Source organism: Dipodomys spectabilis, unplaced genomic scaffold (genome assembly GCF_019054845.1).
Source record: "Dipodomys spectabilis isolate Male_0828 unplaced genomic scaffold, ASM1905484v1 ptg000360l, whole genome shotgun sequence".
Lineage (NCBI taxonomy): Eukaryota > Metazoa > Chordata > Mammalia > Rodentia > Heteromyidae > Dipodomys > Dipodomys spectabilis.
The window spans coordinates 900,760-928,457 of NW_024871037.1; the positions used below are offsets into that span (position 1 = coordinate 900,760).

Consider the following 27,698-nt stretch of genomic DNA (forward strand, 5'->3'; position numbering starts at 1 on the left):
AATAGGCACCAGAAGGAAAAAAAAAAAAAAAAAATGCTTATACCAAGTTGAGGTACACATGGTCTCGGGGGGGGTCAAGTCATGAAAAGGAACAATCATGGAGAACCCCAATGTTCGGATTAGTGGAGGATGACTGCACAGGAGAAACACCAAGTGTTGCGCGGTACCAGACAGACAGACCTCTGAGTGAGGCTAAAGGCATCTGAATCCTGAATCATCCTCAAAAAAACGATGCTTGGGGACATCCGGGTTAGTAAAGAGCAGACATACGTGCAGTCCTCACGCACCTGCCCAGAGCTCGGAGGTAACATGGGGGGCCATGGGAGCAGCCATTGCCAGCAGGGCACACAGGGCGTCCTCAAACTCAGGGCTGTGGACGACGATCTTCTGAGAGGCTTGCTAGAGAGGACAAAAGAACAAGAGAAGCAGCCCGGGTAAGAAAGGAAGGCCATAACTGAACCCAGAGACACAGCAGATAGGAAGAAATACGAAGCTGGGTGCTAGCTGGTGGTTCATGCCTATAATCTTAGCTCTCCAGGAGGCGGAGGTCTGAGGACAGCAGTGCACAGCTGGCTTGGACACAAAAAAATCCCCGTGAGATTCTTTGGGGGGTCCGGGTGTGGGGTCTGAACTCTGGGCCTGGGCACTGTCCCTCAGCTCTTCAGCTCAAGGCTAGCGCTCTACCACTTGAGCCACAGCGCCACTTCCGGCTTTTTTCTTTTTGCTTATGTGGTGCTGAGGAATCGAACCCAGGGCCTCATGCATGCAAGGCAAGTGCTCTACTACCGAGCCACCTTCCCAGCACCCCCCACCCCCCGTGAGATTCTTATCTGTCATTAACTACTCAAAAACTAGAAGTGGTGCTGTGGCTCAATCGGTAGAGCGCTAGCCTTGAGTACAAGAGGCTCAGAGACAGTGTCCAGGCTCTGAGTTTAAGCCCCACAACTGACCAAAAAAAAAAAAGGAGGCATCTCACAGACTTTCCTGCCTAGGCTGGCTTCAAACCATGATCCTCAGATCTCAGCCTCTTTGGTAGGTGAATTACAGGCGTGAGCCACTGGTGCCCAGCTGTATGTTTCCTATTGTCCAACAGCTAATAATATTTGCTGACAAAAATTCTGGCAAGAAAATAGGGAGGCATATGTAGCAAGAAGAAAGATGGTCAGTAAAGGCTGGATTTGGTCTCAGTGACAGTAACACTGGTCCGCATAGCTGATCGGTCACTCATCAACCAGACATATTACCTAACTTTCCAAGGCCTCCATGATCTTAGTTGCAAAATACAATCTTGAAAATCCTTTTAGCAATAAGGCTAGACTGTGAGTGACATGGAGCAAATGTCTTTTTAAGACACAACAGCCAGGCGGGGTGCTGGTAGCTCCCACCTATAATCCCAGCTCTTCAGGAGGCTGAGATTTGATGACCTCAGTTCAAAGCCAACCCAAGCCGCAAAGTCACCGCAACTCTTATCTCTACTTAACTAGCAAAAAGCTGGAAGTGGAGCTGTGGCTCAAGTGGCAGAGTGCTAGCTTTGAGTGGACAAACTAAGGAACAGCACCCCAGGCCCTGAGTTTTAAGCCCCAGAACCAGCATATACACGAGACAAGATCGCCAGAGCAAAAGGTGACTTGTGGTGGTCTCTGTCCCCAACTTGTGTCTGCAGGCCATCCTTCCACCCTTCCCCTACCTTCCTCTTCCACCAACAAACCAGGACTTCAGGCCACTTACCAAGAGCACATTACTAAGTCCCATCAACTGAGTAATTGCAGAATTCAGAGAGAAGTCCTCCACGAAGTGGGAAGTCACCTATAGGTAAAAGCGGAATTATTCATTGCTTCCAAATTCATTTAAGCTTGCCAGAAGAAAAAAAAAAATCAAGAAAGGGAAATTAAAACGAATGCAATCTAAAATATTTGTAAACATAGGCTCTTGGATAATCATTATGTTTCATAGCACTAAGATTAAAAACTCAGTCCATGCTATTTGCCTTTACTTAAGACTATTCTTTAAATTGGGCGCTGGTGGCTCACGCCTGTCATCTTAGCTACTCAGGAGGCTGAGATCTGAGGATCGTGGTTCGAAGCCAGCCTGGGCAGGAAAAGTCTGTAAGATTCTCATCTCCAATTAACCAGCCAAAACACTGCATAGTAGAGTTGTGGCTCAAGTGGTAGAGCACTAGCCTTGAGCAAAACAAACTCAGGGCAGGGCTGGGAAGGTGGCTCAGTGGTAGAGTGCTTGCCTTGCATGCCTGAGGCCCTGGGTTCAATTCCTCAGCACCACATAAGAAAAAAGCCGGAAGTGGTGCTGTGGCTCAAGTGGTAGAGCACTAGCCTTGAGCTGAAGAGCTGAGGGACAGCACCCAGGCCCAGAGTTCAGGCCCCATGACCGAACCCCCCCCCAAAAAAAAAAGCTCAGGGATACTGCTCAGGCCTTGAGTTCAAGCCCCAGAACCAGCATTTAAAAAAAAAAAATGGGGCCAGGTGTTGGTGGCTCACATCTATAATCCTAGTCACTTAGGAGGCTGAGATCTGAAGATCTCAGTTCAAAGCCAACCCAGTCAGGAAATGTCCATGAAACTCTTATCTCCACTGAACCACCAGAAAGGGCACTATAGCTCAAAGTGGAAGGGTGCTAGCCTTGAGCTAAAAAAGCTCAGGGACAGTGCCTAGGCCCTGAGTTCAAGCCCCAGGACTGGCACACGCTCATGCACACACACATGCATGCACACACACACACACACACACACAAGTGGGAACATGGGAAGTAAGACAAAGGCAAACCAACATGAGCAAGAGAGTTGTGCAACCTGAGAGCATCTCTTGTCACTGAATAAAGCATCCAAAACCACAAGATAGGCCACTGCAGTTTCTGACCTGGGAAATGACAGCATTCTTGTACTTCCAGATTCTGCTGGCCTCGGCTCTCTCCTTACTGCTCAGCCGCTGAGGCTGGGGCTCCGTGCCTCCAGCCCTGGCCTCTAGAAACCGGGTCGTCAGGGACCACAGACGTTGCTGCCATCTTAGCACCCCAGGAAGGGCGTCGGCTACGTGTGGGGACAGTAAAGAGACACAGAGCTGCAGGCGCGGTGCACGCCTGTCATCCTCACTACTCAGGAGGCTGAGATCCAGCGGATCGCAGTTCAAAGCCAGCCTGGGCAGGAAAAGTCCATGAGAGTCTGATCTCCCATTGACCACCAGAAAACGGCAGGTGGCGCTGTGGCTCAAGTCATAGAACGCTCGCCTTGAGTACAAAGAGCTCAGGGACAGAGCACAGGCCCTGAGTTCAAGCCCCATCAGTGACAAAGAAAAAGAAAAGAGTGAGCTCTTGTGACGGCAATAGCAGTGGGAAACCTGAACACGCTTTGGGTTTTGGGTTAGAGAAGTCAGACCAGGACTGACGCCAGCATCCTCCTGTGATCTGGATGTTCGGCACTCTGGGGCTCAGTGTCACTTTAAGTGCTGCTACAAACCTCTCCCAGCCACGAAAATGCTGCAGCACTCTGCTGCCTCTACTGGCCACTGGCAGTATGGCAACCATGCCATTGAAAGGTGACCACTCTCCACGATCTAGTCTAAGACAGCCAGATGCCCAAGATTCCTTTCCTAGCCTGGTGCCAGTGGCCCCCGCCTGCCATCCTGCATACTCAAGAGGCTGAGATTGGAGGACTAAGGTTTGAAGCCAGTCCAGGCTCTCCCTCATGCCCCCTTCCCCACCCCACCCCCCAAAAAATCCAGGAGACTCTTATCTCTGATCAACCACCAACAAATGGAAGTGTGGCTTAGTGGTAGAGCGCCAGCCTTAAGTGGAAAAAGTTAAGTCCTATTGTTGGCACAAGAAAAAAAAAAATTAAAAGAGGCAAAGGAAGCTGGGCGCTGGTGGCTCACGCCTGTCATCCTAGCTACTGAGGAGGCTGAGATCTGAGGATTGTGGTTCAAAGCCAGCCCAGACAGAAAAGTCCCCGTGAGACTCTTATCCCCAATGAACCACTCAAAAACCGGAAGTGGTGCTGTGGCTCACGTGGTAGCGTGCTTGCCTTGAGTAAAAGCTCAGGGACAGGGCCCAGGCTCTGAGTTCAAGCCAGCCTGGGCAGGAAAGTCCATGAGACTCTTATCTCCAGGACTACCCGCCCAGACTCAGTTGGGGAATTCTTCCTGGGAGGGAGGGCCCCTCCTCCCCCTAAGCTGTTCTAGAAAAATTGCTTTCAGGGTAGATCAAGAGACCACTGGCCTGTGCACCACACAGCAGCCCCAGAGCAGTGCGGAAGCCAGTCCAGTCTCCATGGAAACAGCTCCTCCCCAGAGGTGGTCCTGGGAGACCTGCCTTTAGAATCAGTACAGAGCCAACCTGCTGGGACCTCGTGGGGGATGGGCAGGGGGGCGGGGGGGGGGGGGAGGGGAGGAAGAGATGCTGCCCATTCTGGAGGGTGTAGCAACAGATCTGAGAAGAACTGGGGGTTCCCCCAAGGGGTCCTGAGAGGGATGCTGGGTGGACGGGAGGGGAGCCAATTCCTACATCCACTTCTGTCTTTGGCAGTACCATTTCCTCCCCGCGTCTCGGCTGTTCCTTCAGTGTGGGGGAAGAAGCAAGCAGGGAGAGGAAGGCGACCTACTCTTCACATCCCACAAGATATCTTTCTCGGGAGGGGCGGCAAAGAGGATGTAGAGGCGAATAGTGTCGATCCCGTACTGGGCGACCACTTCCTTGGGGTCCACGCCGTTGTGTTTGGACTTGCTCATCTTCTCCCACGTCACCTCTAACTTCTCTCTCGTTTGGGCGTGCACAGGAACAGAACCTACAAGAATACATTGGAATGAGCCTGTAATACTAACCATCTCGGGGGTGATGGGATGATTGCCACTAGAAGTCAGCCTGGGCGTTCCAAGTTCAAAAGACCTCATCTCAACTAAAGGCTGGGTGTGGCGGCTCATGCCTGTCATCCCAGCTATGGGGCAAACACAATGGGTTGGTGCAGTGGTGTGCAGCCGTCATCCCCACTGACAAGAGGAAGGACAAGGAGAAAGATCGTAACCGAAGTGAGACTCAACCTCGAAAGCCATCCATGGGAAATGGGGCTGGAGGTGTGGCTCACGTGATAGAGCACTTGACTGGCAAGTGCAAGGCCCTGAGTTCAAGTCCCAGTACTGTAAAAACAAAAGCAAAAAATACAAAGGAGGGCTGGGAAGGTGGCTCAGTGGTAGAGCACTTGCCTAGCATGCATGAAGCCCTGGGTTCCATTCCTCAGCACCACATACACAGGAAAAACCGGAAGTGGTGTTGTGGCTCTAGTGATAGAGTGTTAGCTTTGAGCAAAAGAAGCTTAGGGACAGCGCCCAGGCCCTGAGTTCAAGTCCCAGGTCTGGCAAAAAAAAAAAAGAATACAAAGGAAGAAGGAATAAACAGTGATTATGAACGGGTTCTAGAAACAACCACTTAGACAATCCCAGCTAAAGAAGGAAAAATGGCTTTTGAAGAACCGTAGGAATTCACTCAATATACTTCCCTCTCTCCCTTGATAGTATGCTGTACAATTTTATCTCATACAATATTTTATGATGCTAGACATTGAAGCTAGGGCCTCACACGTTAGACAAGTGCTCTACCACTGAGCTACATCCCAAATGATTTTTAATTAATGATTTCCTAATTTATTTTTGTGCCAGTCTTGGGGCTTGAACTCTGGGCCTGGGCGCTGTCCCTCAGCTCTTCAGCTCAAGGCGAGCGCTCTACCACTTGAGCCACAGCGCCACTTCCGGTTTTCTGGTTTGTTGGAGATCAGAGTCTCACGGCCTTTCCTGCCTGGGCTGGCTTTGAACCGTGATCCTCAGATCTCAGCCTCCTGGGTAGCTAGGATGATAGGCGCCCGGCTCCATCAGCATTTTTTTAAATTCAAGGTCCAATTTATGTGCCTAACAGTCCACGCTGTGGGAGAGGCATACTCATGGGGCCCACAGACGACTTGATAGGGTGGAAGGGAAGGATGGCTGTGGCTGGCCGGGGCTGGCGTGGAGAGGTAGACAGAGAGTGCCGGCCAGGGCCCGTGAATGCAAGCAGACAGATCCCCCTGGGGGTTTCCAGCCCGGCCTTCGCTTGCACCTGCCCTCACAGCCCAGCCCTTGTTACCTGTGAGGTCTACCTCCTCTCTCTGCAGGTACTGTCCCGATGGCAGGCGGAAGGTCTGCCCCTTGATGAGGCCTTGGGCCAGCAGCTTGTGAAATGGTTCCCTAGAGAAAAGAGTAAACAGGAAAAAAAAAAAAAAAAGTAGATGAGCAGAGGTAGCAAAAAAAAAAAAAAAAGGTCCATGGGGTTGGAGGTGTGGTTCAGGTGGTATAGCACCAGCCAAGGAGTACAAAGCATCAGATCTGGAATTCAAGTCCCAGTCTCAAACAAAAAAGGAAGATGAGGAGGAGGAGGAAGAAAGGAGAAGGAAGAGGAGGAGAAGGAAGGAGAAAGGAAGGAAGAGGAGAAGGAAGAGGAGGAGTAAGAGAAGAAGGAAGAGGAGGAGGAGAAGGAGGAAGAAGGAGGAGAAGGCTGGACACTGGTGGCTCACGCCTGTCATCCTAGCTACTCAGGAGGCTGAGATCTGAGGATCGTGGTTCAAAGCCAGCCCGGGCAGGAAAGTCCGTGAGACTCTTATCTCCAACAAACCACTAGAAAACTGAAAGTGGTGGTGACTCAAAGTGGTAGAATGTTAGCCTTGAGCAAAAGAAGCTCAGGGACAGTGCCCAGGCCCTGAGTTCAAGCCCCAGGACCGACAGAAAAATCAATTAAAACATAAAAAATAAAAGAAGTTGAGGACCAGCCTAGACAACACAGTGAGGCTTGATCTTAAACAACACAACCCAATGGGCCTGTGGAGCTGAAATCAGGTCTTGGTAGTTCTCGAGTGACCATTGCTGCCACCTTCTGGTGGGTGCAGAATTGCAACTCCCAGCTGTCACTTTCCCAGCACATAAAGGCTCTGTCTGCTCATTGAGTGCATCTGTGCGTCAATTTTTGTATGGGTATTGCGTTGGGGATAGACTAACTCCTCAAAGGAAAGCTGAAGGTAATCGAGGTCATTCAAAACCAGCTCGAGTAGTAGGAATAAGAGAGGAGGCTCCAGGGATGTCAGAGGCCTGGGCTGGCAGACTTGGAACCTAAGCTGGCTGTGACAGTGACTGCCAAGTTTGTTGCTCGTATTCACAACCAACGAAGGACTACTGATGAATTAGTCCGTTAATTCATTCACCCAACAGATGGCACTTAGGAACAAGCTCCTCTCAGCAACCGAGCTACTCATTCATCTTCCTGTTGAAGAACAGAAACCATTATTGGTTTATATCAAGGGGTTAAACTCATCTGATTTAAACAAAGGATCACTAAGGATGCCTAAATTACCCAGGAGGATGAGATCCGAGGATCATGTTTCGAAGCCAGTCCAGGCAGGGTCGTCTATGAAGACTCTTATCTCCAATGAACCACCAAAAAGCAGGAAGTGGAGCTGTGGCTGAAGTGGTGGAGCTCCAGCCTTGGGTGGGAAAAACTAAGGGATACCACCCAGGCCCCAAGTTCAAGCCCCAGTATCAAAACACGTATGTCATTTTTCGGCTCCATGTAGCTCTGATAACCTGCTTTATGTTTGTATCTGTGAACTGAACTGTGTGGTAAAATAGCACAAGTGCTCACCTGTGTTTGACCATTTTTTGATCGTGGCAAAAATGACTGAAGAACCTTGCATAGAACAAGTGCATGACAGCATGCTCTTTTCCTCCAATGTACAAATCTACTGGCATCCAGTAGTCTGCCAACTCCCGGCTGAAGGGTCTAGAAGAGAGAGGAACGGGCTCTTTACAACCTGCTCTGACATAATCGCAGAACTTAAGACAGATGTACTATAATTCTGCAGAGGCTCTGAAATGAATTCTGCCAGGAAAAAAAAAAAAGTGATTTTTCTGAAGAGTGAGATCTGGTTCATTTATGAAATGTATAAAAATGGCTATAGAAGATGTGCTCTAAAAACTGAGATTTTTTTTAAGATAAAATAAGAACCAAGGGCGGGGAAGGTGGCTCAGTGGTAGAGCGCTTGCCTTGCATGCATGAGGCCCTGGTTTGATTCCTCAGCACCACATAAGCAAAAAGAAAAAAGCCGGAAGTAGCGCTGTGGCTCAAGTGGTAGAGTGCTCGCCTTGAGCTGAAGAGCTGAGGGACAGTGCCCAGGCCCAGAGTTCAGGCCCCATGACTGAACCCAAACAAAACAAAACAAAAAAATAAAAACCAAAAAAAAAAAAAGGCATCTCAGTAGCACGGGTATTATGCATATTATGATATGTATTTTAATATGCCAATTTAATTTTGAAGATTAGGACAACCAAGACTTTGGCATTCTTTCCCAGTAGGGGGCACTGTAGGGTTTCAAATGTAGAACCAATATGTAGCTACTAAGAGGTCTTTCATTTTTGTATGGTACTAGGGCTTGAACTCAGGACCTAGGTGTTGCCATTGTTTTTCGGGATTGGTTTTTGTTCAAAGCTAGTGCTCTACCACTCCATCCCCATTCCCAGCCTCACAACCTTACTTTTAAAAGTAGCTTCAAGGTCTGAATATAAAGAATATGTAGAAGCCAGGTGCTGGTGGCTCACACCTGTAACTAGTTACTCAGGGGGCTGAAATCTGAGGATCATGGTTCAAGACCAGTCTGGGCAGGAAAGTCCGTGAGACTCTTATTTCCAATTAAAAAAACCACTAGAGGGCTGGGAAGGTGGCTCAGTGGTAGAGCGCTTGCCTTGCATGCCTGAGGCCCTGGGTTCGATTCCTCAGCACCACATAAGCAAAAAGAAAAAAAAAAAGCCGGAAGTGGCGCTGTGGCTCAAGTGGCTGAGCACTAGCCTTGAGCTGAGGAGCTGAGGGACAGCGCCCAGGCCCAGAATTCAGGCCCCATGACCGGACCCCCAAAAAAAAAAAAAAAAAAAAAAACACTAGAAAACGGGAAGTGCCACTGTGGCTCAAAGTGGTAGAGCGCTAGCCTTAAGTGAAAGAGTTGATGGACAGTGCGTGGGTGCAAGCCCCACAATGAACAAAAAAATAAAATAAAGCATACAGGCTTAACTAACATAAAACAACATAGGAACTCTCTCACCTACCAGATATTTCATAGCTAACAGACACAATAAAAACAGACTTCATACTTTCCTGACTGGGGTAGTTTCCAAACCAAGATCTTTGTAGCTCAGCCTCCCAAGCAGCGAGGATTAAGGCTTGAGCCACCAGTGCCCAGCTCCTTGAGCCTGTTTTGCTCAAGGCTAGCACTCTACCACTTGAGCCACAGTTCCACTTATGGCTTTATTTTTTTTTTTTTTGGTGAGTAATTGGAGATTACACAGATTTTCCTGCCCAGGCGGGCTTCAGATCATGATCCTCAAACCTCAGCCTCCTAAATGGCTGGGTGAAATGGATATGCTCGTTTGGGTCTTTCCCAAGGCCTGGTTGAGGCCTTTGGAGCCACGCTATGGTCTAAGGATCCTCCATAGCAGCCTTCCCTTTCCCCCCCTCTTTTCCTGCACCTGCTGCACCAGACCAAGGTCTAGAGCTCTCTGGAGCCATTCATTCTGCGCGGGCATTTCTCTGGTACGTCTCTTGCATACCTGGATCCAGCTTTGCTGTCTGCCTCTTAGCTGACATATGGGCCAACCTCCTTGGGGCGTTACCTGTGAGGATTGTGGGGGTCTGTGTATCTCAAGTAGTACCAGGCGGAGTCAACGAAGGTGTCCATTGTGTCTGTCTCCCTCCTGGCTGCCCCTTTGCACCTGAGGAACAAAGAAAGCTTGTCAACTGACTTCTTTTATATTCATTCATTCATTCACTTATTTATTTAGTTGTAGTTATTTAGAAAAAAAAAATTTTGTTGGCCCTGGGACTTGAACTTGGGGTCTGTGTGCTAACCCTCAAGCCTTTTCACTCTTTCCAGACCCCCCATCTTTCTACGCTAAAGCAGCCAGGGCCTCTCCTGTGTCCCTGCCTAGAATAGCTCCAGGATGTCCAGTTTCAAAGCCACCAGGGCGGGCAGGGGTGGACGTTGGGCCTGCTCCTGTCTCCAAAGTGCCCACTAGGTGTCGCTGTGCAGTGCACCGTTGCTAATCCTCTCATAGCTTCTACTGAGGGAATGGAGGCTGGGGGGGGGCGGAGGGGGGAGGGCTGAAGGTGTGAGCCCCCAGCTCCAAACAATTTGTAACAATTTGAAGCACCTTCAACATGAACCCTAAGCAGAGAACAGCAGGAAGGAGGAAAGGCCTGGGGCTGGGTACTTATTATTTATTTGTTTGAAGCTGAGATCTAAGGATCGCAGTTCAAAGCCAGCCCAGGTTTAAAACACAAAACCATAACCCTCCAATTAATCACCAAAAAGCGGGAAGTGGACCTGTGGCTCAAGTGGTAGGGTGCCAGCCTTGAGTAAAAAAAGAGCTTAGGGGCTGGGAAGGTGGCTCAGTGGTAGAGCGCTTGCCTTGCATGCCTGAGGCCCTGGGTTCGATTCCTCAGCACCACATAAGCAAAAAGAAAAAAGCCGGAAGTGGTGCTGTGGCTCAAGTGGTAGAGTGCTAGCCTTGAGCTAAAGAGCCGAGGGACAGCGCCCAGGCCCAGAGTTCAGGCCCCACGACTGGACCCAAAAAAAAAAAAAAAAAAGAGCTTAGCAACAGCGTTTTCCAGACCCTAAGTTCAAGCCCCAGCGATGGCACAAACACATCAGCCACCACTACTACCACCATCACCACCAACAAATAAGTTTCTAGAGGCTTGGAGGTGTAGCTCAAGTGGTAGAGCGCTTGCCCTGAAAGCTCCAGGCCCTGAGTTCTAAGCCCTGCTACCCCTCAAAATAGACAGACAGACAGATAGATAGAGATCTATTGAATCCAGTTTTTTAAAAAAAGATGTTTCTGGGAGAGGTTCTCAATAATGTTCTTCCAAAGGGGTTGGGGGAGGGAGGGGGAGATAGGAGTCCCACCCAACAGGACTGGGCCTGATTCTCCCAGATCTCCCCCAAACCTGTGGCATGTTGTACAAGCTGATGGGAGTCAGGAGGAGGAGGGGGAGGGGGAGGGGGAGGGGGAGGGGGAGGGAGGTGGGACACAGCCCCTGACCTTGGGCAGGTGCAGTTCACCCACTCCGAAGCTGTAGCCAGGGGCGAGCCGCCCTTGCCAGTGAAAGACGAGATGCGGGGCAGGGTCACGGGCAGGTCCTCCAGGGAAACGGGCACTGGGCCGCAGGCTGGGCAGTGGACAATGGGGATCGGTGTGCCCCAGTACCGCTGGCGGGAGATCAGCCAGTCCTTCAGCTTGTCACTTGTCACCTCTCCGCCCACTCTCTTCCCTCTGGCTTTCTGAGTCACGGCTAGAAAGGCCTCCTGGCGAGTCATGCCTGTAAACTGAGAGAAAAAAAGAAAAGATGGCCATGACTCTCAGAGCAAGACCAAGTCACCACCCCCAGCCCTGCCTGGCCTATTCCAGGGACCAGATGGGCTGCCAGGATGACCTCTACCAGCCCTGGGGCCTTGCTCCTTAAGGACATAGTAACGGTCATGTCTATTAACTGGGCATCCGTGGCTCACACCTGTCATCCTAGCTACTCAGGAAGCTGAGATCTGAGGAGTGAAATGCAAAGCCAGCCAGAGCAGGAAAGTCTGTGAGACTCTTATCTCCAATGAACCACCTAAAACCAGAAGTGGCGCTGTGGCTCAAGGGGTAGAGCGCACGTCTTGAGCTGAAGAGCTGAGGGACAGCGCCCAGGCCCAGAGTTCAGGCCCCATGACCAGAAAAAAAAAAATCACATTTATTATTTTAATATGTGTGAGATACTAGAGCTTGAATTCAAGGACTCCCACATTTGCTTAAACTTTCTCTTAATAAAGCCAATGCTCTACCCTTTGAGCTATATACCATTCCTTCGGGCTTTTTGGTGATGAGTTAAGAGAGAAGTCTCAGACTTTTCTGCCCTGGCTGGCTTTGAACCTTGAACCTCAGATCTCCATCTCCTGAGTAGCTAGAATTATAGGCTTGGAGCCACCATCGCCTGGTTGAAAAATCAGATTTTATAGCTGCAACTAATAGAAAAAGGGATATAATTGTTGACGCATTGTTTTTCCCTTCAGATTTGTAGAGAAATTCAACCTTTTCAGGGGCATCAAAAAGCACCATGGCTTTGGACACTGCCCTTGTAGCGAAAGGGGAAGCTGGCCCTAGTAAAGTGTGTGTGTGTGCACACACACACGCGTGTACGTGTGTTTAGATCCTGGTGTTTAAACTCAGGGCTTCAATGCTGTTCCTGAGCTTTGGTGCTCAAGACTAATGCTTTACCACTTGAGCCACAGCTCCATTTCCAGCTTTTTTTTGGTGATTTCACTGGAGATAAGAGTCTCACAGACTCTCCTGCCCAGGTTTGGTTCTGAACCATGATCCTCAGATCTCAGCCTCCTGAGTAACTAAGATGACAGGCGTGAGCCACCAGCACCCGCCAATATTTTGTTCTCACTGAACAAGAAGCAAAGCTATGGGCTGGGACAAGTAGCTTGGTGGCAAAGCACTTGGCAAAGCAACGGAAGGAAGCAGCAGCAGCAGCAAAGCTGCCAGAGATCTTTAGATATGGGGTTGAGGGAAAAGCATAGATTGTGATTTGCATCTGAAGGAGAATATCTTTTTTGTTGTTGGTGGTGGTCATGGGGCTTGAACTCTGGGCCTGGGCGCTGTCCCTCAGCTCTTCAGCTCAAGGCGAGCGCTCTACCACTTGAGCCACAGCGCCACTTCCGGTTTGCTGGTGGTTCATTGGAGATAAGAGTCTCAGGGACTTTCCTGCCTGAGCTGGCTTTGAATTGTGATCCTCAGATCTCAGCCTCCTGAGTAGCTAGGATGACAGGTGTGAGCCACCAGCGCCCCAGCTGAAGGAGACTATCTTATCAAACTCACACCCAGATCATGATTCCAGAAGTAAGTACTTAAGCACGTATCTTGGGGTACCGACCTCAGCCGAGGAACACAGTCTTTCTGTGCCGTCTGGCAGGGTTTCGATGACTTCTGAGTAGGACAGGCCCAATGCGTGGGCTAGGAGAGCATCCTCTGGGCTGGTGCTAGGAATCCCTGTTCAAGGGAAGAAATGAACAACATCTCCTACGCAACCCACAGCACCCGTCTGGCTTCAGCACTCTACCAACTAGAGCCACACTTCTACTTCCTTTTTTGCTGGCGAGTTGGGGATAAAGAATCTTATGAACTATTGTGTCGTAGGCTGGCTATGAACGGAGATCCTTAGCTCTCATCCTCCTGAGTAGCTAGGACAGGTGTAAGCCACTGACACTCGGCTCAGCTTTAGCTTTCTTATAGGAGCCCCTCTCTTTGGTTTAGAAGTTATAAAGACATGCCACATCCGAGGGAAAATGGAAGCCAGTCTTTGAGTATTATGCCACCCTAATGGGCCCATTTTCTACCATGACATTATTTCCTTGAAGTCTTTTTTTCCTTTCTTTTTTTTTTTGCCAGTCCTGGGACTTGAACTCAGAGCCTGGGCTCTGTCCCTGAGCTTCTTTTGTTCAAGGCTAGCACTCTACCACTTTGAGCCACAGCGCCACTTCCGGCTTTTTCTGGGTATGTGGTACTAAGGAATCAAACCCAGAGCTTCATGCATGCTAGCAAGCACTCTACCACTAAGCTACCTTCCCAGCCCCTGAGTTCTTTTTCTTTTGCTTCGTTTCTTTTTCTTTTCTTCTTTTTCTTTCCTTTCTTTCTCTCTCTTCCTTCCTGTTGTTATTATTATTATTATTCTTTTTTTTTGGGGGGGGGTCCAGTTGTGGGGTCTGAACTCTGGGCCTGGGCGCTGTCCCTCAGCTCTTCACCTCAAGGCTAGCGCTCTACCACTTGAGCCACTGCGCCACTTCTGGATTTTTTTTTCCTGCTTATGTGGTGCTGAGGAATCGAACCCAGGGCCTCATGCATGCAAGGTGAGCACTCTACCACTAAGCCACCTTCCCAGCCCGTTGTTATTATTCTTTTGTACAGGTCCTGGGGCTTAAACTCAGGGCCTAGATATTGTCCCTAAGCTTTTTTGTGTGTGTGTGCTCAAGACTGGCACTCTTCCACTTGAGTCACAGCACCACTTCTGGCTTTTTGGTGGTTCATTGAGAGATGAGAGTCTCCCAGACTTTCCTGCCAGGGCTGGCTTTGAACCACGATCCTTAGATCTCAGCCTCTTGAGTAGCTAGGATGACAGGTATAAGCCACCAGCATCCAGCTTTCTTGCTCCCTTTCTTTTTTTTTTTTTAAATAGTTGTAATCTGAAAACAGACACTGAACACAGTATGGTAAATATAAGGAGACCTTGTTGTAGAACCGCCCCCCCCCCCACCTCCTGCAGTGGAAAAAACAATGGCTTTCTTGAAGGAAATGGGGCTGAGGCATGGGTCTGTCTCCAGCACCTTAGAAAAACCCCACTGAGTCAAGAGCTGAAAGATTTCACTTGGGCTGTGTTCCCAAAGGCCCTGGAACATTCTGCGCAGACATTTGCTCTGCATTACTCCCACACAGGGCGTGGAGGAGACGCGGGGCGGGCAGAAGCAAATCACTCAGCCGCTAGGGGAGACCTGCTGTTCTGACTTGAGCTAGGCCTTCAGAGCAGTTTTGTTCTTTCTTTATTTCCCACCCACCCCTGCCCCGGCCCCCTCCACTCCCAGCTGTTAGTTCTATAGGGGTGATGGCTCAGCCTTGGTTCTATTCACATGAAAGGCTTCACTGGGGAGGTGTGAAATAATATGGTTAGTGTCCAGCAGGACCTCTCCCTCGGCTAGGACCGGGAATCTCCTGGTGGAGGGTCATTGCTCCAGCCACCTGTGTAAACTGCTGGCTTGCTCAAGTACGTATGTCATATAAAAAGCTAAAGGGTTGGGCTGGGAAGGTGGCTCAGTGGTAGAGCGCTTGCCTTGCATGCATGAGGCCCTGGGTTCGATTCCTCAGCACCACATAAACAGAAAAAGCCGGAAGTGGCGCTGTGGCTCAAGCGGTAGAGTGCTTGCCTTGAGCTGAAGAGCTGAGGGACAGCGCCTAGGCCCAGAGTTCAGGTCCACGACTGGCAAAAAAACAAAAAAAAAAAAAAAAAAAAAAATCTAAAGGGCATACACAAAATGCTAAATCAGATCTCTTCTTTTGGTGCTGGTCCTGGAGCGTAAACTCAGGGCCTAGGCACTGTCCCTGAGTTTCTCTGGCTCAAGGCTAGCGCTCTACCACTTGAGCCACAGCTCCGCTTCCGGGTTTTTGGTAGTTTGTAGGAGTAAAGATGTCTTGCGGACTTTCTTGCCCTGGGCTGGCTTTGAACTTCAATCGTCAGATCTCAGCCTCCTGAGTAGCTAGGATGTCAGGCATGAGCCACCAGTGCCCGGCTACTTTAGTCTTAAACTTGCAATGTTGGTTAGCATGGATGACATTTTAACCACTGCTTACCTATTTTTGAATCCAGAGAGCCTTCTAAGTCAGCTCCGGCCGCAATGATGACAGGGACCTCCTGCTGGGTGAGCATGTTCGCGGCTATCACCGGTGTGCGACAATCTGCAATGACAGGACATGACAGCATGTCAGCCCAATGGGACCCTACGCTGTTTGAATCTCCGAGGAGAGACCAGGGAAGAAGAAAAAAGCAGGAGAGCTTTGGTGTTCTGTGCTAATTGGTCAAGAGTTTGTCCTTTGAAGGGTAGTAATAGACAATTCACACCAGTGGAAATCAAAGGATGAAACCAAGCACATGAGAAAATGTTGTTCATCCAAACCCCTAAGCAAAGATGTGAGCATAGCAATTTTTTTTTCTTTCCAGATGGTGGGGTGTGGTGGGGAGCAAGCCATTCCAATCACTGCCCTTTCCTTGTGAAAAATATCTGCAGGAGGTAGAAGAATGAAACGATAACAACCACAACAAATTTACATGATGGGGCTGGGAAGGTGGCTCAGTGGTAGAGTGCTCGCCCAGCATGCATGAAGCCCTGGGTTCCATTCCTCAGGACCACCTACACAGGAAAAAGCCGGAAGTGGTACTGGGGCTCAAGTGGTAGAGTGCTAGCCTTGAGCACAAAGAGGCTCAGAGACAGTGCCTAAGCCCTGAGTTCAAGTCCCACAAATGAAAGAAAAAAAAAAATCTACTGGTAGTGAAAGTAGAATAAGAGAGCAGAAAATGACTTGAACAGAGAGGGGAAAAGAAGGCAGGAAAAGTCCATGAGACTCTTATCTCCAATAAACTATTCAGAAAAAGCCAGAAGTGGCACTGTGGCCCAAGTGGTACAGTGCTAGCCTTGAGCGAAAGCAGCTCAGGGACAGTGCCCAGGCCCTGAGTTCAAGCCCCAGGACTAGCAAAAAAAAAAAAAAAAAGACAAAGGGAAGATTGAGGAGTTTTCAAACACAGCAGAGGCCTGAAGAATGACCAGGTCCCCCCAACATGGCCCATGGTCCCAAGGTACATCTCTGGGAAAACAGGGAATTGATAAGTCTTTCTAAGCAGGGTGCAATATGCAAAATACTAGACTGAAAAGTTTCCAAGAGCCACAAGGAAAATGTGGGAAGATATAGTCAGAAATTCAAAGAATATAAAGCAAATGGGGGGAGGGAGAACTCTATAAAAAAAAAAAAAGAAGCAGAAAATATAATCACAGTACACAGTGTACACAGTACACTCAGTTGTGATTCTTTGTAAATACATAATTTAAATATTTTCAAACAACATATAAATATATTTTTTAATTTTAGCAATACTTGCAATTCTTGTGAGTTGGCCAGCTAGGTTGCTTATTAATGTATTGTTTGCTTGTTTTTGTTGAGCACAAGTTCCTTAAAAAGGCAGCAAAAATAAGATGCGTGCTGAGAGTTCTTGAGATCTAATTGGTTCCCATAATGCCTGAAGTTCTCTCCTTTTCTCAGTTGACCACCTCTGACATAAATCTGATTGATAAGCTCTGACAAGACAGGAAGCCATCAAAAGCATCAACAGGGACCAGAGGCTGTGCTGTCTTTTCCTAGAATTTTTCCTTGCATTGTAAGTATTAAATATTCATGGGCTGGGAATGTGGCTGAGTGGTAGAGTGTTGCCTAGTGTGCATGAAGCCCTGGGTTTGATTCCTCAGTACCACATACACAGAAAAAGCCACAAGTGGCACTGTGGGTCAAATGGTAGAGCACTATAGCCTTGAGCACAAAGAAGCTCAGTGACGGTCCTAGGCCCTGAGTTCAAGTCCCAGGACTGGCAAAAATTTATGACATATGAAAATGTGTTGAATTTATAGTGCTTTTTACCTCGGGAACTCAGTCTTTTATAACTGATTAGCCAACTAAGCTCCTATTAAAGTTACCTCATTTTCATTTGTGTCCCCAAATGAACCATAAGAAAAATGTAAAGACGAGATGCTTGCATTTCTTAGTTTTTCAATTTGAGGAAATATTCAAATGTCACAAGCCCTCAAGGAAATCTCAAATTGTCCATGAGGGGTAAAAACTAGAAGTTTTCCCTTTAAACAGCTGAAAAGAAGCCAATTTCTCTTTGGAATGAGTAGACAAAAATAAGTCTGAGAAAGATAGCATTGGGCCAGGCGCCGGTGGCTCCTGCCTGTAATCCTACTCAGAAGGCTGGGATCTGAAGATTACGGTTCAAAGCCAGCCTGGACAGAAAAGTCCGTGAGACTCTAATCTCCAATAAACCACTAGAAAACTGGAAGTGGTGCTGTGGCTCAAGTGGTAGAGCGCTCACCTTGAGCTGAAGAGTGCAGGGACAGCGCCCAGGCCCAGAGTTTAAGCCCTAAGACCAAAAATAAAAGGCTTTCCTGCCTTGGCTGGCTTCAAACCATGATCCTCAGATCTCAGCCTTCTGAGTAGCTATCAGGGTCCAGCTCCAGACAATGAAATTTCAATTCTTCTCCATTTCAGCACAAGAAAACTAGGTGATGAAACTCACTTTGTGCTGGGTGAGTGGTCTCTGAGCCTGCCTGGCAGGCTTCTTTCTGACCGCTGGGGGCATACCAACTGGGTGTGTGGGAGGCGTAGGGGTGTGTTCCCAGAGGGCTGGCACTGCCCCCAAGCTCTCAGGAAGTGCTCCTTGCTCTCAATACCTGAATGTGGTCTTTAATGCTCAGGAAACAATTACAAGTGCCAGTCCTCAACCTGTTATCAGCAAATGCTGTAATGTATTACTCCCCCCTTAAAGTCTACTGAGTTGGCAGGAAGATCTGGGAGACTCTTATCTCTGATTAACTACTTCCCCCTCCAAAAAAAAAAACAACAAGAAGTGGAGCTGTGGCTCAAGTGGTAGAGCACTAGCCTTGAGCACAAAAGTCCAGGGATAGCACTCAGGCCCTGAAGGACCAGCACTAACTTTAAAAATAAAATAAATAAATAAATAAAATACAGGCTGGGGTGTAGCTCAGTGGCAAAGCCCTTGCCTAGCGAGGGTTCAATCCCCAGTAAAAATAAATAAATAGAAATTAGTAATACTAAGACCAGATGCTGAGATCTGAGGCTCATGGTTCAAAACCAGCCTGGGCAAGGAAGTCTATGCGACTCTTATTGCCAAAGAACCACCAGAAAACCAGAAATGGAGCTGTGGTGTAGAGTGGTAGAGTGCTAGTACTGAGCAAAAAGAGCTCAAGAATAAAGTGCCCAGGCCTTGAGTTCAAGGCCCCAAATGAACAAACAAACAAACAAAGATAAATAAGTAAATAAAACAAGAATAAGGCTAGAAGTAAGAACAAATCACAGGAGATGGTACACAGCAGGACTTTGGTTGTCGTGAACTGCTGTCCCAGAGCCTGCTCTAGGACCTGCCAGCTTACCTTTGCCAGGTACCAAGGCCTTCTGAAAAGCCTCCTTCAGAGAGCTGTGCCCGTGTAGGAGTCTGTGGCTGGGAGAAATGGCCACATGGGAGGTACCATATATGGCCTCAGGGGTGGCTGTGTATGCTGTCAGCTTTTCTCCAGTGTCTCGGCCATCCACCTGGCAGGAGGAAGTGAGGGTCATTTCATTTCTCCGTCTTCCCCATGGGCAATGGGATTTCTCAGCTACATCCCCTGGCTCCTCCCCCTGGTTCCCATGGTGATCGTCTCTGGCCTCAAGATCAGAGGGGTAGGGGACTAAGATGGGGCCTGGCAGTACCCTGCTCCATTGCAAAATCTTTTTTTGCTGATGTTGATCTGGTCATGGGGCTTGAACTCAGGGCTTGGACACTGTCCCTCTCTCTCAAGGCTAGCTTTCTACCACTTGGAGCCTTAGCTCTCCTTCCAGATTATCTTGTAGTTTATTGGAGATAAGAGACTAACAGTCTTTCCAGCCCCAGGTGACTTTGAACTTTGAGGTCTGATCCTCAGACCTCAGCCTCCTGAGTAGCTAGGATGACAGGTGTGTGAACAACCGATGTCTGGCTTTGAATACTTAATATTTTGCTTACTTATTTACATCTGTTTGGTCAGTACTGGGTTTGACCTCAATGAAGGTTGTTTCTTTGCCCTAAAAAAGAATAAAATTTAAAAAAAAAGAATAAAATTGAAAAATATGTGACTGTGCGCTAGTGGCTTGTATTTGTCATCCAAGCTACTCAGGAGGCTGAGATCTGAGGATTGCAGTTCAAAGCCAGCCTAGGCACGAAAGTCTCTGTGAGACTCTTATCTCCAATTAACCATTCAAAATCCAGAAGTGGCGCTGGACGCCTGTGATCCTAGCTACTCAGGAGGATGAGATCTGAGGATGTGGTTCAAAGCCAGCCCCAGGCAGGAAAGTCCTGGGGGAGGAGGGCTCTTATCTCCAACAAACTACTCAAAAAAGCTAAAAGTAGAGCTGTGGCTCAAGTGGCAGAGCACTAGCCTTGAGCAAAAAACTCGGGGGACAGTGCCCAGAAAGAAAAGAAGAAGAAAAGAAAACAGAAGTGGCAATGAGGCTCAAAGTGGTAGAGTGCTAGCCTTGAGCAAAAAGCAGCTCAGGGACAGTGCCCAGGCCCTGAGTTCAAGGCCCACAACTGACAGGAAAAAAAAAAAAAAAAGTATATGAGCTGCAGTCAATGCCTTTCTATTGAACAGTGCTTCTGTGGAGTCCCGAGTTACTGGGTTAATCAATGAATCCCAAAATGCCAAAGGAGATTGGAGATTTGCTGAGCGCGAACTGCCGACGTGTGGGTGGGTGGTCACCTTTAACGTGAAGTCCAGATGGCAGCCCACGCAGTCCCCGATCCAGTGGGCCTGCATGCCCTTTATGCCATACCACTCGGGAAGGTCTGCCAGCCCGTCCTGCATGGCCTGTGGGAATGAAGAGAAGAGGAAGAGAAGTAGACAGCACTTAGTGGAGGCACCAAAGGATGTCGGGGCATGTGAAGCTAGTGGTACGGTTACTTATACTGCTTTGGCTGAAGAGCATGGACTTCTAGCTTGAGCCCAGGAGAAAAGCTTCGCATCCCTGCCTCCATTCGTGTGTGTGTGTGTGTGTGTGTGTGTGTGTGTGTGTGTGTGTGTGTGTGTGTTATTTGAGTCAACTCCATTCGTGTGTGTGTGTGTGTGTGTGTGTGTGTGTGTGTGTGTGTTATTTGAGTCAACTCCATTCGTGTGTGTGTGTGTGTGTGTGTGTGTGTGTGTGTGTGTGTGTGTGTGTGTGTTATTTGAGTCATGGGGCTTAAACTCAATCTGGTAGTTCACTGGAGATAGGGAGTTTCATGGTCTCTCCTGCCCGGGCTGGCTTTGAACCGCGATCCTCAGATCTCAGCCTCCTGAGTAGCTAGGATTACAGGCTTGAGCCACCAGCGCCCGGCTCCCTCATTTGAGTTTTTTGATCAAGACTGGCACTCTACCACTTGAGCCACAGCTCCACATCCAGCTTTTTGGTGCTTAATTGGAAACAAAATTCTCCTGGATTTCCCTGCCCAGGTTGATTATGAACCTCAATCCTCAGATCTCAACCTCCTTAGTGGTTTGGATTACAGTTGAGAACCATGAGCACCTAGCTGTAATTCATATCTTGGATAAATGTGTTCTCTTCCACAGTTCAGGAATACAACTAGAAGGTCATGACCTACAGACCTGTGTCAGGCAGCATAGCCTGCTCCCTGCCCCAGAAAATCAAATTCTGGCTGGGTGCTGGTTGCTCATGCCTGTCATCCTAGCTTGTCAGGAGGCTGAGAGCTGACGATCTCAGTTTGAAGCCAACCAAGGCAAGAAAGTCTGTGAGACTCTTTTTTGTTGTTGTTGTTGGTTGTAGGACTTGAACTCAGGGCCTGGGCACTGTCCCTGAGACTCTTTGTGCTCAAGGCTAGAGCTCTATCACTTGAGCCACAGCACCACTTCCAGGTTTTGAGTTAATTGGAGATAAGAGTCTCACCGGGACTTTTCTGCCTGGGCTGGCTTCAAACTGAGATCCTATCATCAGCCACCAGTGCTCAGCTCTATGAGACTCTTTTTTTTTTTTTTTCGGTCGGCCGTGGGGCTTGAACTCTGGGCCTGGGTGCTGTCCCTCAGCTCTTCACCTCAAGGCGAGCGCTCTACCACCTGAGCTACAGCGCCACTTCCGGTTTTCTGGTGGTTTATTGGAGATAGGAGTCTCAAGATCTCTCCTGCCTGGGCTGGCTTTGAACCGCGATCCTCAGATCTCAGCCTCCTGAGTAGCTAGGATTACAGGCGTGAGCCACCAGCGTCCGGCTCTATGAGACTCTTATCTCCAATTAACTACCAAAAAAGCCAGAAGTAGAGCTCAAGTGGTAGAAGTGGCTCAAGTGGTAGAGAGCTAACTTGAGGACAAAAGCTCAGGAACAGTACCCAGGCCCTGAGTTAAGCCACAGGACTGGCATGAGGGGGGGGCGGGGGGGAGAATGTAAGAGAGAGAAGGAAGGAAGAAAAGAAGGAAGATTAATTCTGATCAGAAAATGAAAGAGAGAGAAGGAAAACAAGGAAGGAAGAAGGAAGGAAGGAGGGAGGGACGGAGGGAGGGAGGGAAGGAAAGAAGGAAGGAAGGAAGGAAGGAAGGAAGGAAGGAAGGAAGGAAGGAAGGAAAGAAGGAAGGAAGGAAGGAAGGAAGGAAGGAAGGAGAGAAAGAAAATTGAATTCTGATCAGCTGCTCTGGTAGGAACGTAGAAACCACCTCTTCAGGTTTTCTCTTGATTGAACTGTCCAGCCTAGAAAACTTCTGCTGGAGGTATTTGCTTAAAATAGTCAAATAATGGAGATGAGGACAAAAGAGTCATAGATGGATGAAATTGAATTGTTTTCATATGCTAATTCATATGCGTGAAATTTGAATGCTTTCATATATGCTAATTCTAGAGGAAGGCCTAGGTAGGACCTAACCAAACATAAAAACCAAAAGATAATTTACACATATATATAATTTACATATATATATATACACACATATATTTATATGTATGTGTATATATAAAATGCTGGTCCTCAGCGCCTGAGTGCTGTCCATGAGCTTTCGTGTACTTGAATTATAGCTCTGTAGCACTTGAACCACAGCTCCATTTCTGGCTTTTGGGTAGTTAATTGGAAATAAACGTCTGTCTCATGAACTTTCCTGGCTGGCTTTGAACCTAGATCCTCAGATCTCTGCTTCCTGAGCAGCTAGGATTAGCTTTCCTTTTTTTATTTTTTATTTTGGTTGGTCGTGGGGCTTGAACTCTGGGCCTGGGCGCTGTCCCTTAGCTCTTCAGCTCAAGGCTGGCACTCTACCACTTGAGCCACAGTGCCACTTCCGGTTTTCTGGTGGTTTCTTGGAGATAAGAGTTTCATAGACTTTCCTGCTCGGGATGGCTTTGAACCAGAATCCTCAGATCTCAGCCTCCTGAGTTGCTAGGATGACAGGCAGGAGCCACTGGCGCCTGGCGGGTTTGCTTTTTATGTTTGCATTTAGGGGGAGCTTGTTGTGAATTTTGTCCCCAGTCCCGGGTTGCCATTCATATTTCTAACTCACAGACTTCTGGGAACTCTCGACTAACTGCAAAGCTATAATGCCAAGGTCTCCCTGAGCTGCGCTGTGCAGCTCCGCTGAAATTGCTTTCTGCCAGCCCTATGGCCTTTTGCTCCCCCCCCGCCCCCCCCCCGCAAACCCCCCCCCCCCCGATTTTCTGTGCTGACCTCCAAAAGCAGCTCCTTCAATCACTGCACACCGGGGTTCAGCAAGAACCAGGCAGGTTGCCATGGTAACTAAGCACTTTGGCTGAACAGCTGAAAAACTCACCGCTGACAATTGAAAGAATAAATGCCCCTCAGTTAGGCTATTACATTTCCAACTAGAGGCAGAGGTCAAAACAAAAGAGCTAATCAGGTGGCCTTTCCGATCTGTTGGACTCCAGACTCCAGAATCATCGGCTGGGTCTGCGGGATGACCTGCTCCACTTCCTGCTAACACAGTGGGGGGGGGGGCCCCCAACTGTCAGCAGAGAGCTCACACTGCCCAGATGCTACCGGGGGGCGCTGACCCCAGCTTTGTTTTTCTCAGCCTCTTCTCTGATAGCCCTGTCCTTTTAAGGAACAGCACACTGGTGTTCATGAGGTCTAATGCGCATCTCTGTGCATTCTGAACACATTACACAGGGGAAAGAGCCTCCTTGAAGACCTATATTTTGGGGGGGGAAATAAAACCTGTTGGTCACATTTCCCTACAGTGTTAGAGCATTACGGTTCAGGTTTGGCAAAGCTTTGTAATGATCACAGGTAACACAGGCCTTGTGTTTTCCTTGCATTTAAGACCTTCAGCATGGCCAGGCATGGTGACTCATGCCTGTAAGCCCAGCTATTCAGGAGGCTGAGATGTGAGGATCGTGGTTTGAAGCCAGACTAGGCAGAAAAGTTTGTGGAACGCTTATCTCCAGTGAACCACCAGAAAATGGGAAGTGACTCAAGTGGTAGAGTGCTAACCTTGAGCAAAAGAGCTCAGGGACAGTGCCCAGGCCCTGAGATTAAGCTCTACAGCGGACAAGAAAAGACCTACAGTTGGGGTTGGAGGCCTAGCTCAGTTGGGAAAACACTAGCCAACACGTGAAAGCAGCAGGTACCAGATAGAGTACCAGACTCAAAGAAACGGGAAGGGAAGGGAGGGAAGGGAAGGGAAATGAAGGGAAGGGGAGGAGGAGGGGGGGGGGGTCGTTCAGGTGGCTTATGCCTGTAATTCTAGCTACTCGGGAGGCTGAGATTTGAGGACTGCAGTTCAAAGCCAGCCAGGGCAGGAAAGTCCGTGAGACTCTTATCTCCAGTAAACTACTGAGGAAAAGCTGGAAGTGGTGCCGTGGTTCAAGTGGTAGAGTGCTAGCCTTGAGCCAGAGAAGCTTAGGGACAGTGCCCAGATCCAGGATTAAAGCCCCAGGACTGGAAAAAGAAAGAAAGAAGGAAAGAAAGAAAGAAGGAAAGAAAGAAAGAAAGAAAGAAAGAAAGGAAGGAAGGAAGGAAGGAAGGAAGGAAGGAAGGAAGGAAGGAAGGAAGGAAGGAAAAAAGAAAGAAAGATCTACAGTAGCCAGGTGCCAGTGGCTAATGTCTATAATCCAAGCTACTCAGGAGGCTGAGATCCAGAGGATCGTGGTTTGAAACCAGCCCAGGCAGAAAAAGTCCATGAGACTCTTATCTCCAAGGAACCACTAAAAAAGCCAGAAGCAGAGCTGTGGATCAAATGGATCCATCCTTGAGTGAAAAAGCTAAGGGATAGTGTGCCCAGGCCTTGAATTCAAGACCTAGTACTGGCATAAAAGAAAACCCGAACTCAGGGACCCAGAGCCACCGTCGTCGGGGCGAGGAATCGCCACTGCTCCTCTTTTAGACCCTCCTGGCTCCCAGTACCCAGAAGGCCTTGGTACTTATTGCCTGTCATTGGGGGAGCCGTCGCTGAGGATGCCCAGGCCAACACTCACCTTTGCATATGCAGTGGTCTTAAGAAACCACTGTTTCAGGTACTTCTGCTCCACCTTTGCCCCCGAGCGCCAGGAGCAGCCGTGTTCATCCACCTGCTCATTGGCCAGCACTGTGTGATCTACGGGATCCCAGTTAACTAGAGCCTGTGAGGAGTCAAAGACAAAACACACAAGCAGGTGAACGGCCTACAGACCGAGATCCTTTAAAAAGACCTGAAGATGTCCCAGCAAAAATAGAAGGTTGGCTGGGCGCCGGTGGCTCACGCCTGGAATCCTGGCTACTTGAGAGGCTGAGATTGGAGGATTGTGGTTCAAAGCCAGCCTGGGCAGGAAACTCTGTGAGACTCTTATCTTCCATAAACTACTCAAAAAAAGCCAGATGTGGCGCTGTGGCAAACGTTGAGCAAAAGAAACTCAGGGACAGGCCTCAGGACCAGAAAAAAAAATTTACTTCTTTTTTGAAAAATTTCTTTTCTCCATTATCTCTCTCCTCACTTTCTTTGAGTAGAGGGAAGAGAAACAAAACACAGAAAAAGTGGTTGCAAGGTTAAAGGTCTGCTCGCTATCCATAGTTCTTGGTGGTACTGGAGATTAGAGTATATATCTAATATACAATATTAAATATTTAATATGTAATATTGTAGTTAATATGCTTAAATATATATTTAAGTACTAGCTGCTAGATGTTTATATTAAATATATTAAAAGTAAATATATAAGGGACTGGCTTAGTGGTAGAGTGCTTGCCTAGCATGCATGAAGCCCTGGATTCGATTCCTCAGTACCACATACACAGAAAAAGCCAAAAGTGGTGCCGTGGCTCTCAAGTGGTAGAGCACTAGCCTTGAGCAGAAAAGAAGCTCAGTGAAGTGCCCAGGCCCTGAGTTCAAGGCCCAGGACTGAGGGAAAAAAAAGCAAATATATAAATATATATATATATAATATAGTATATATAATCTGTAAGATAATATAAATATATTAAAGATATAAAGTATATTGAAAGTATTAAATATATCTAAAGTATTACATATATTACAATCTGTATAACAGTATAAATATATAACTACATTAAAGGCACTAAGTATATTAAGGTATTGAATATTAAAATATTAAAGCATCAGACATATTTAATATACAATGTTAAATGTAATTAAATATTAAATATATGCCATATGCAATATTAAATACTATATATGCTTAAGGAACGCCAGTATTTTAGTGAGTTAAAATGCAACCAGGAGTAGAGACTGCATACTGCCTATTGTGGTTGCCCAAATGTGGTCCATAAGCTTCTGGGGCCCCGGGCTGGGAAGGTGGCTTAGTGGTAGAGTGTTCGCCTAGCATGCAGGAAGCCCTGGGTTCGATTCCTCAGTACCACATACACAGAAAAAGCCAGAAGCGGTGCTGTGGCTCAAGTGGTAGAGTGGACAGTGGCCAAGGCCTGAGTTCAAGCCCCAGGACTGGCAAACAAACAGCCCCACACACTTCTGGGGATCCCTGATGAGTCCTTTCAAGGGGCCACAGGTGAAAAGACCTGCATTGTCTCCTTCGTTCTGTCCACATTGGCATGGCTGGTGGAGAAACGACTGCAGACTTCAGTAAAAGCCAAGGCAGCAAGCGGCATTTTAAACTTTGACCTACAGCCAACTACTGGCTGTGGCAATGGGCAGTGCAGTTCCCAGTCCAGGCCACCAGGGGGGTGTCTTGTCTACTCCACCACCATTCCCACGCCTTCTCTACAATCCCTGACTTTCCCACATCTCTCTTGGGAGACCGCCCTGTGTAGCACTTAGCATAGTTAGTTTTTTTTTCTTTTTTTTCTTTTTCTCAAGGCTAGCACTCTACGCTTTTGAGCCACGGTTCCACTTCTGGTTTTCTGGTAGTTAACTGGAGATTGTCTTATAGACTTGTCCTGCCTGGGTTGGCTTTGAATGGTGAACCTCAGATCTCCACTTCGGGAATAGCTAGGATTACAGGCTTGAGCCACTGCTGCCTAGCTTGTTTGGCTTTTGAAAAGTGTGTGTGTGTGTGTGTACTAAGTGTGTGTGTGTGTACTGGCGCTTGAACTCAGGGTGTGTGTGTGTGTGCTTGAACTCAGGGTGTGTGTGTGTGTGTGTGTGTGTGTGTGTGTGTGTGTGTGTGTGTGTGTGTGTGTGTGTGTGTGTGTGTGTGTGTGTACTGGGGCTTGAACTCAGGGTGTGTGTGTGTGTGCTTGAACTCAGGGTGTGTGTGTGTGTGTGCTTGAACTCAGGGGTGTGTGTGTGTGTGTGTGTGTGTGTGTGTGTGTGTGTGTGTGTGTGTGTGTGTGTGTGTACTGGGGCTTGAACTCAGGGCCTGGGCTTATCTCCTAGCTCTTGATGTGCAGCTGATTTGAACTTACCTCCTTTTGATAGGCCAGTCCAGCTTCATAGAGTTTAATAAATAGGTACTGTGTCCATCTGTAGTAATCTGGCAAACATGTGGTAATTTCCTGGCAAATAACAAACAGTATGCATGGGTCATTGTAAGCATCACCCCCCCCTTTAGCCCCCTCCCCAGATGGATGTATCAGTCTTGGGATCCAATTTTGAAAAACAATCAGGGCTGGGTACTGGTGGGTCACATCTGTCATCCTAGCTACTCAAGAGGCTGAGATCTGAGGATCAAGGTTCAAAGCCAGCCTGGGTAGGAAAGTCCGTGAGACTCTGATCTCCAATGAACCACCAGAAAACCGGAAGTGGTGCTATAGCTCAAGTAGTAGAGCACTCACCTTGAGTTCATGAGCTGAGGGACTGCACTCAGGCCCAGAGTTCAAGCCCCACAACCAACGAAAACAAAAACAATAAGGCAGGCACTGGTGGTTCATG

At 48.2% G+C, this 27,698-nt stretch overlaps 1 protein-coding gene across 1 annotated transcript in view; it reads right to left on the minus strand.

Moving 5' to 3' along the window:
- The window catches only part of Lars2 (leucyl-tRNA synthetase 2, mitochondrial), a 61,226-nt gene that overhangs the window by 8,480 nt on the left and 25,048 nt on the right, over positions 1–27,698 (minus strand). Inside the window, exons 6-19 of the mRNA XM_042666013.1 lie at positions 27,233–27,322; positions 24,853–24,996; positions 20,156–20,263; positions 18,812–18,971; positions 15,450–15,554; positions 12,985–13,100; positions 11,112–11,395; positions 9,684–9,782; positions 7,666–7,803; positions 6,121–6,221; positions 4,610–4,792; positions 2,874–3,043; positions 1,729–1,806; positions 288–399 (exon numbers count right to left, since the gene is read on the minus strand). Of these exons, the coding sequence (XP_042521947.1) occupies positions 288–399; positions 1,729–1,806; positions 2,874–3,043; positions 4,610–4,792; positions 6,121–6,221; positions 7,666–7,803; positions 9,684–9,782; positions 11,112–11,395; positions 12,985–13,100; positions 15,450–15,554; positions 18,812–18,971; positions 20,156–20,263; positions 24,853–24,996; positions 27,233–27,322 (1,888 nt within the window). The remainder of the gene's footprint in view (positions 1–287; positions 400–1,728; positions 1,807–2,873; positions 3,044–4,609; positions 4,793–6,120; positions 6,222–7,665; positions 7,804–9,683; positions 9,783–11,111; positions 11,396–12,984; positions 13,101–15,449; positions 15,555–18,811; positions 18,972–20,155; positions 20,264–24,852; positions 24,997–27,232; positions 27,323–27,698) is intronic.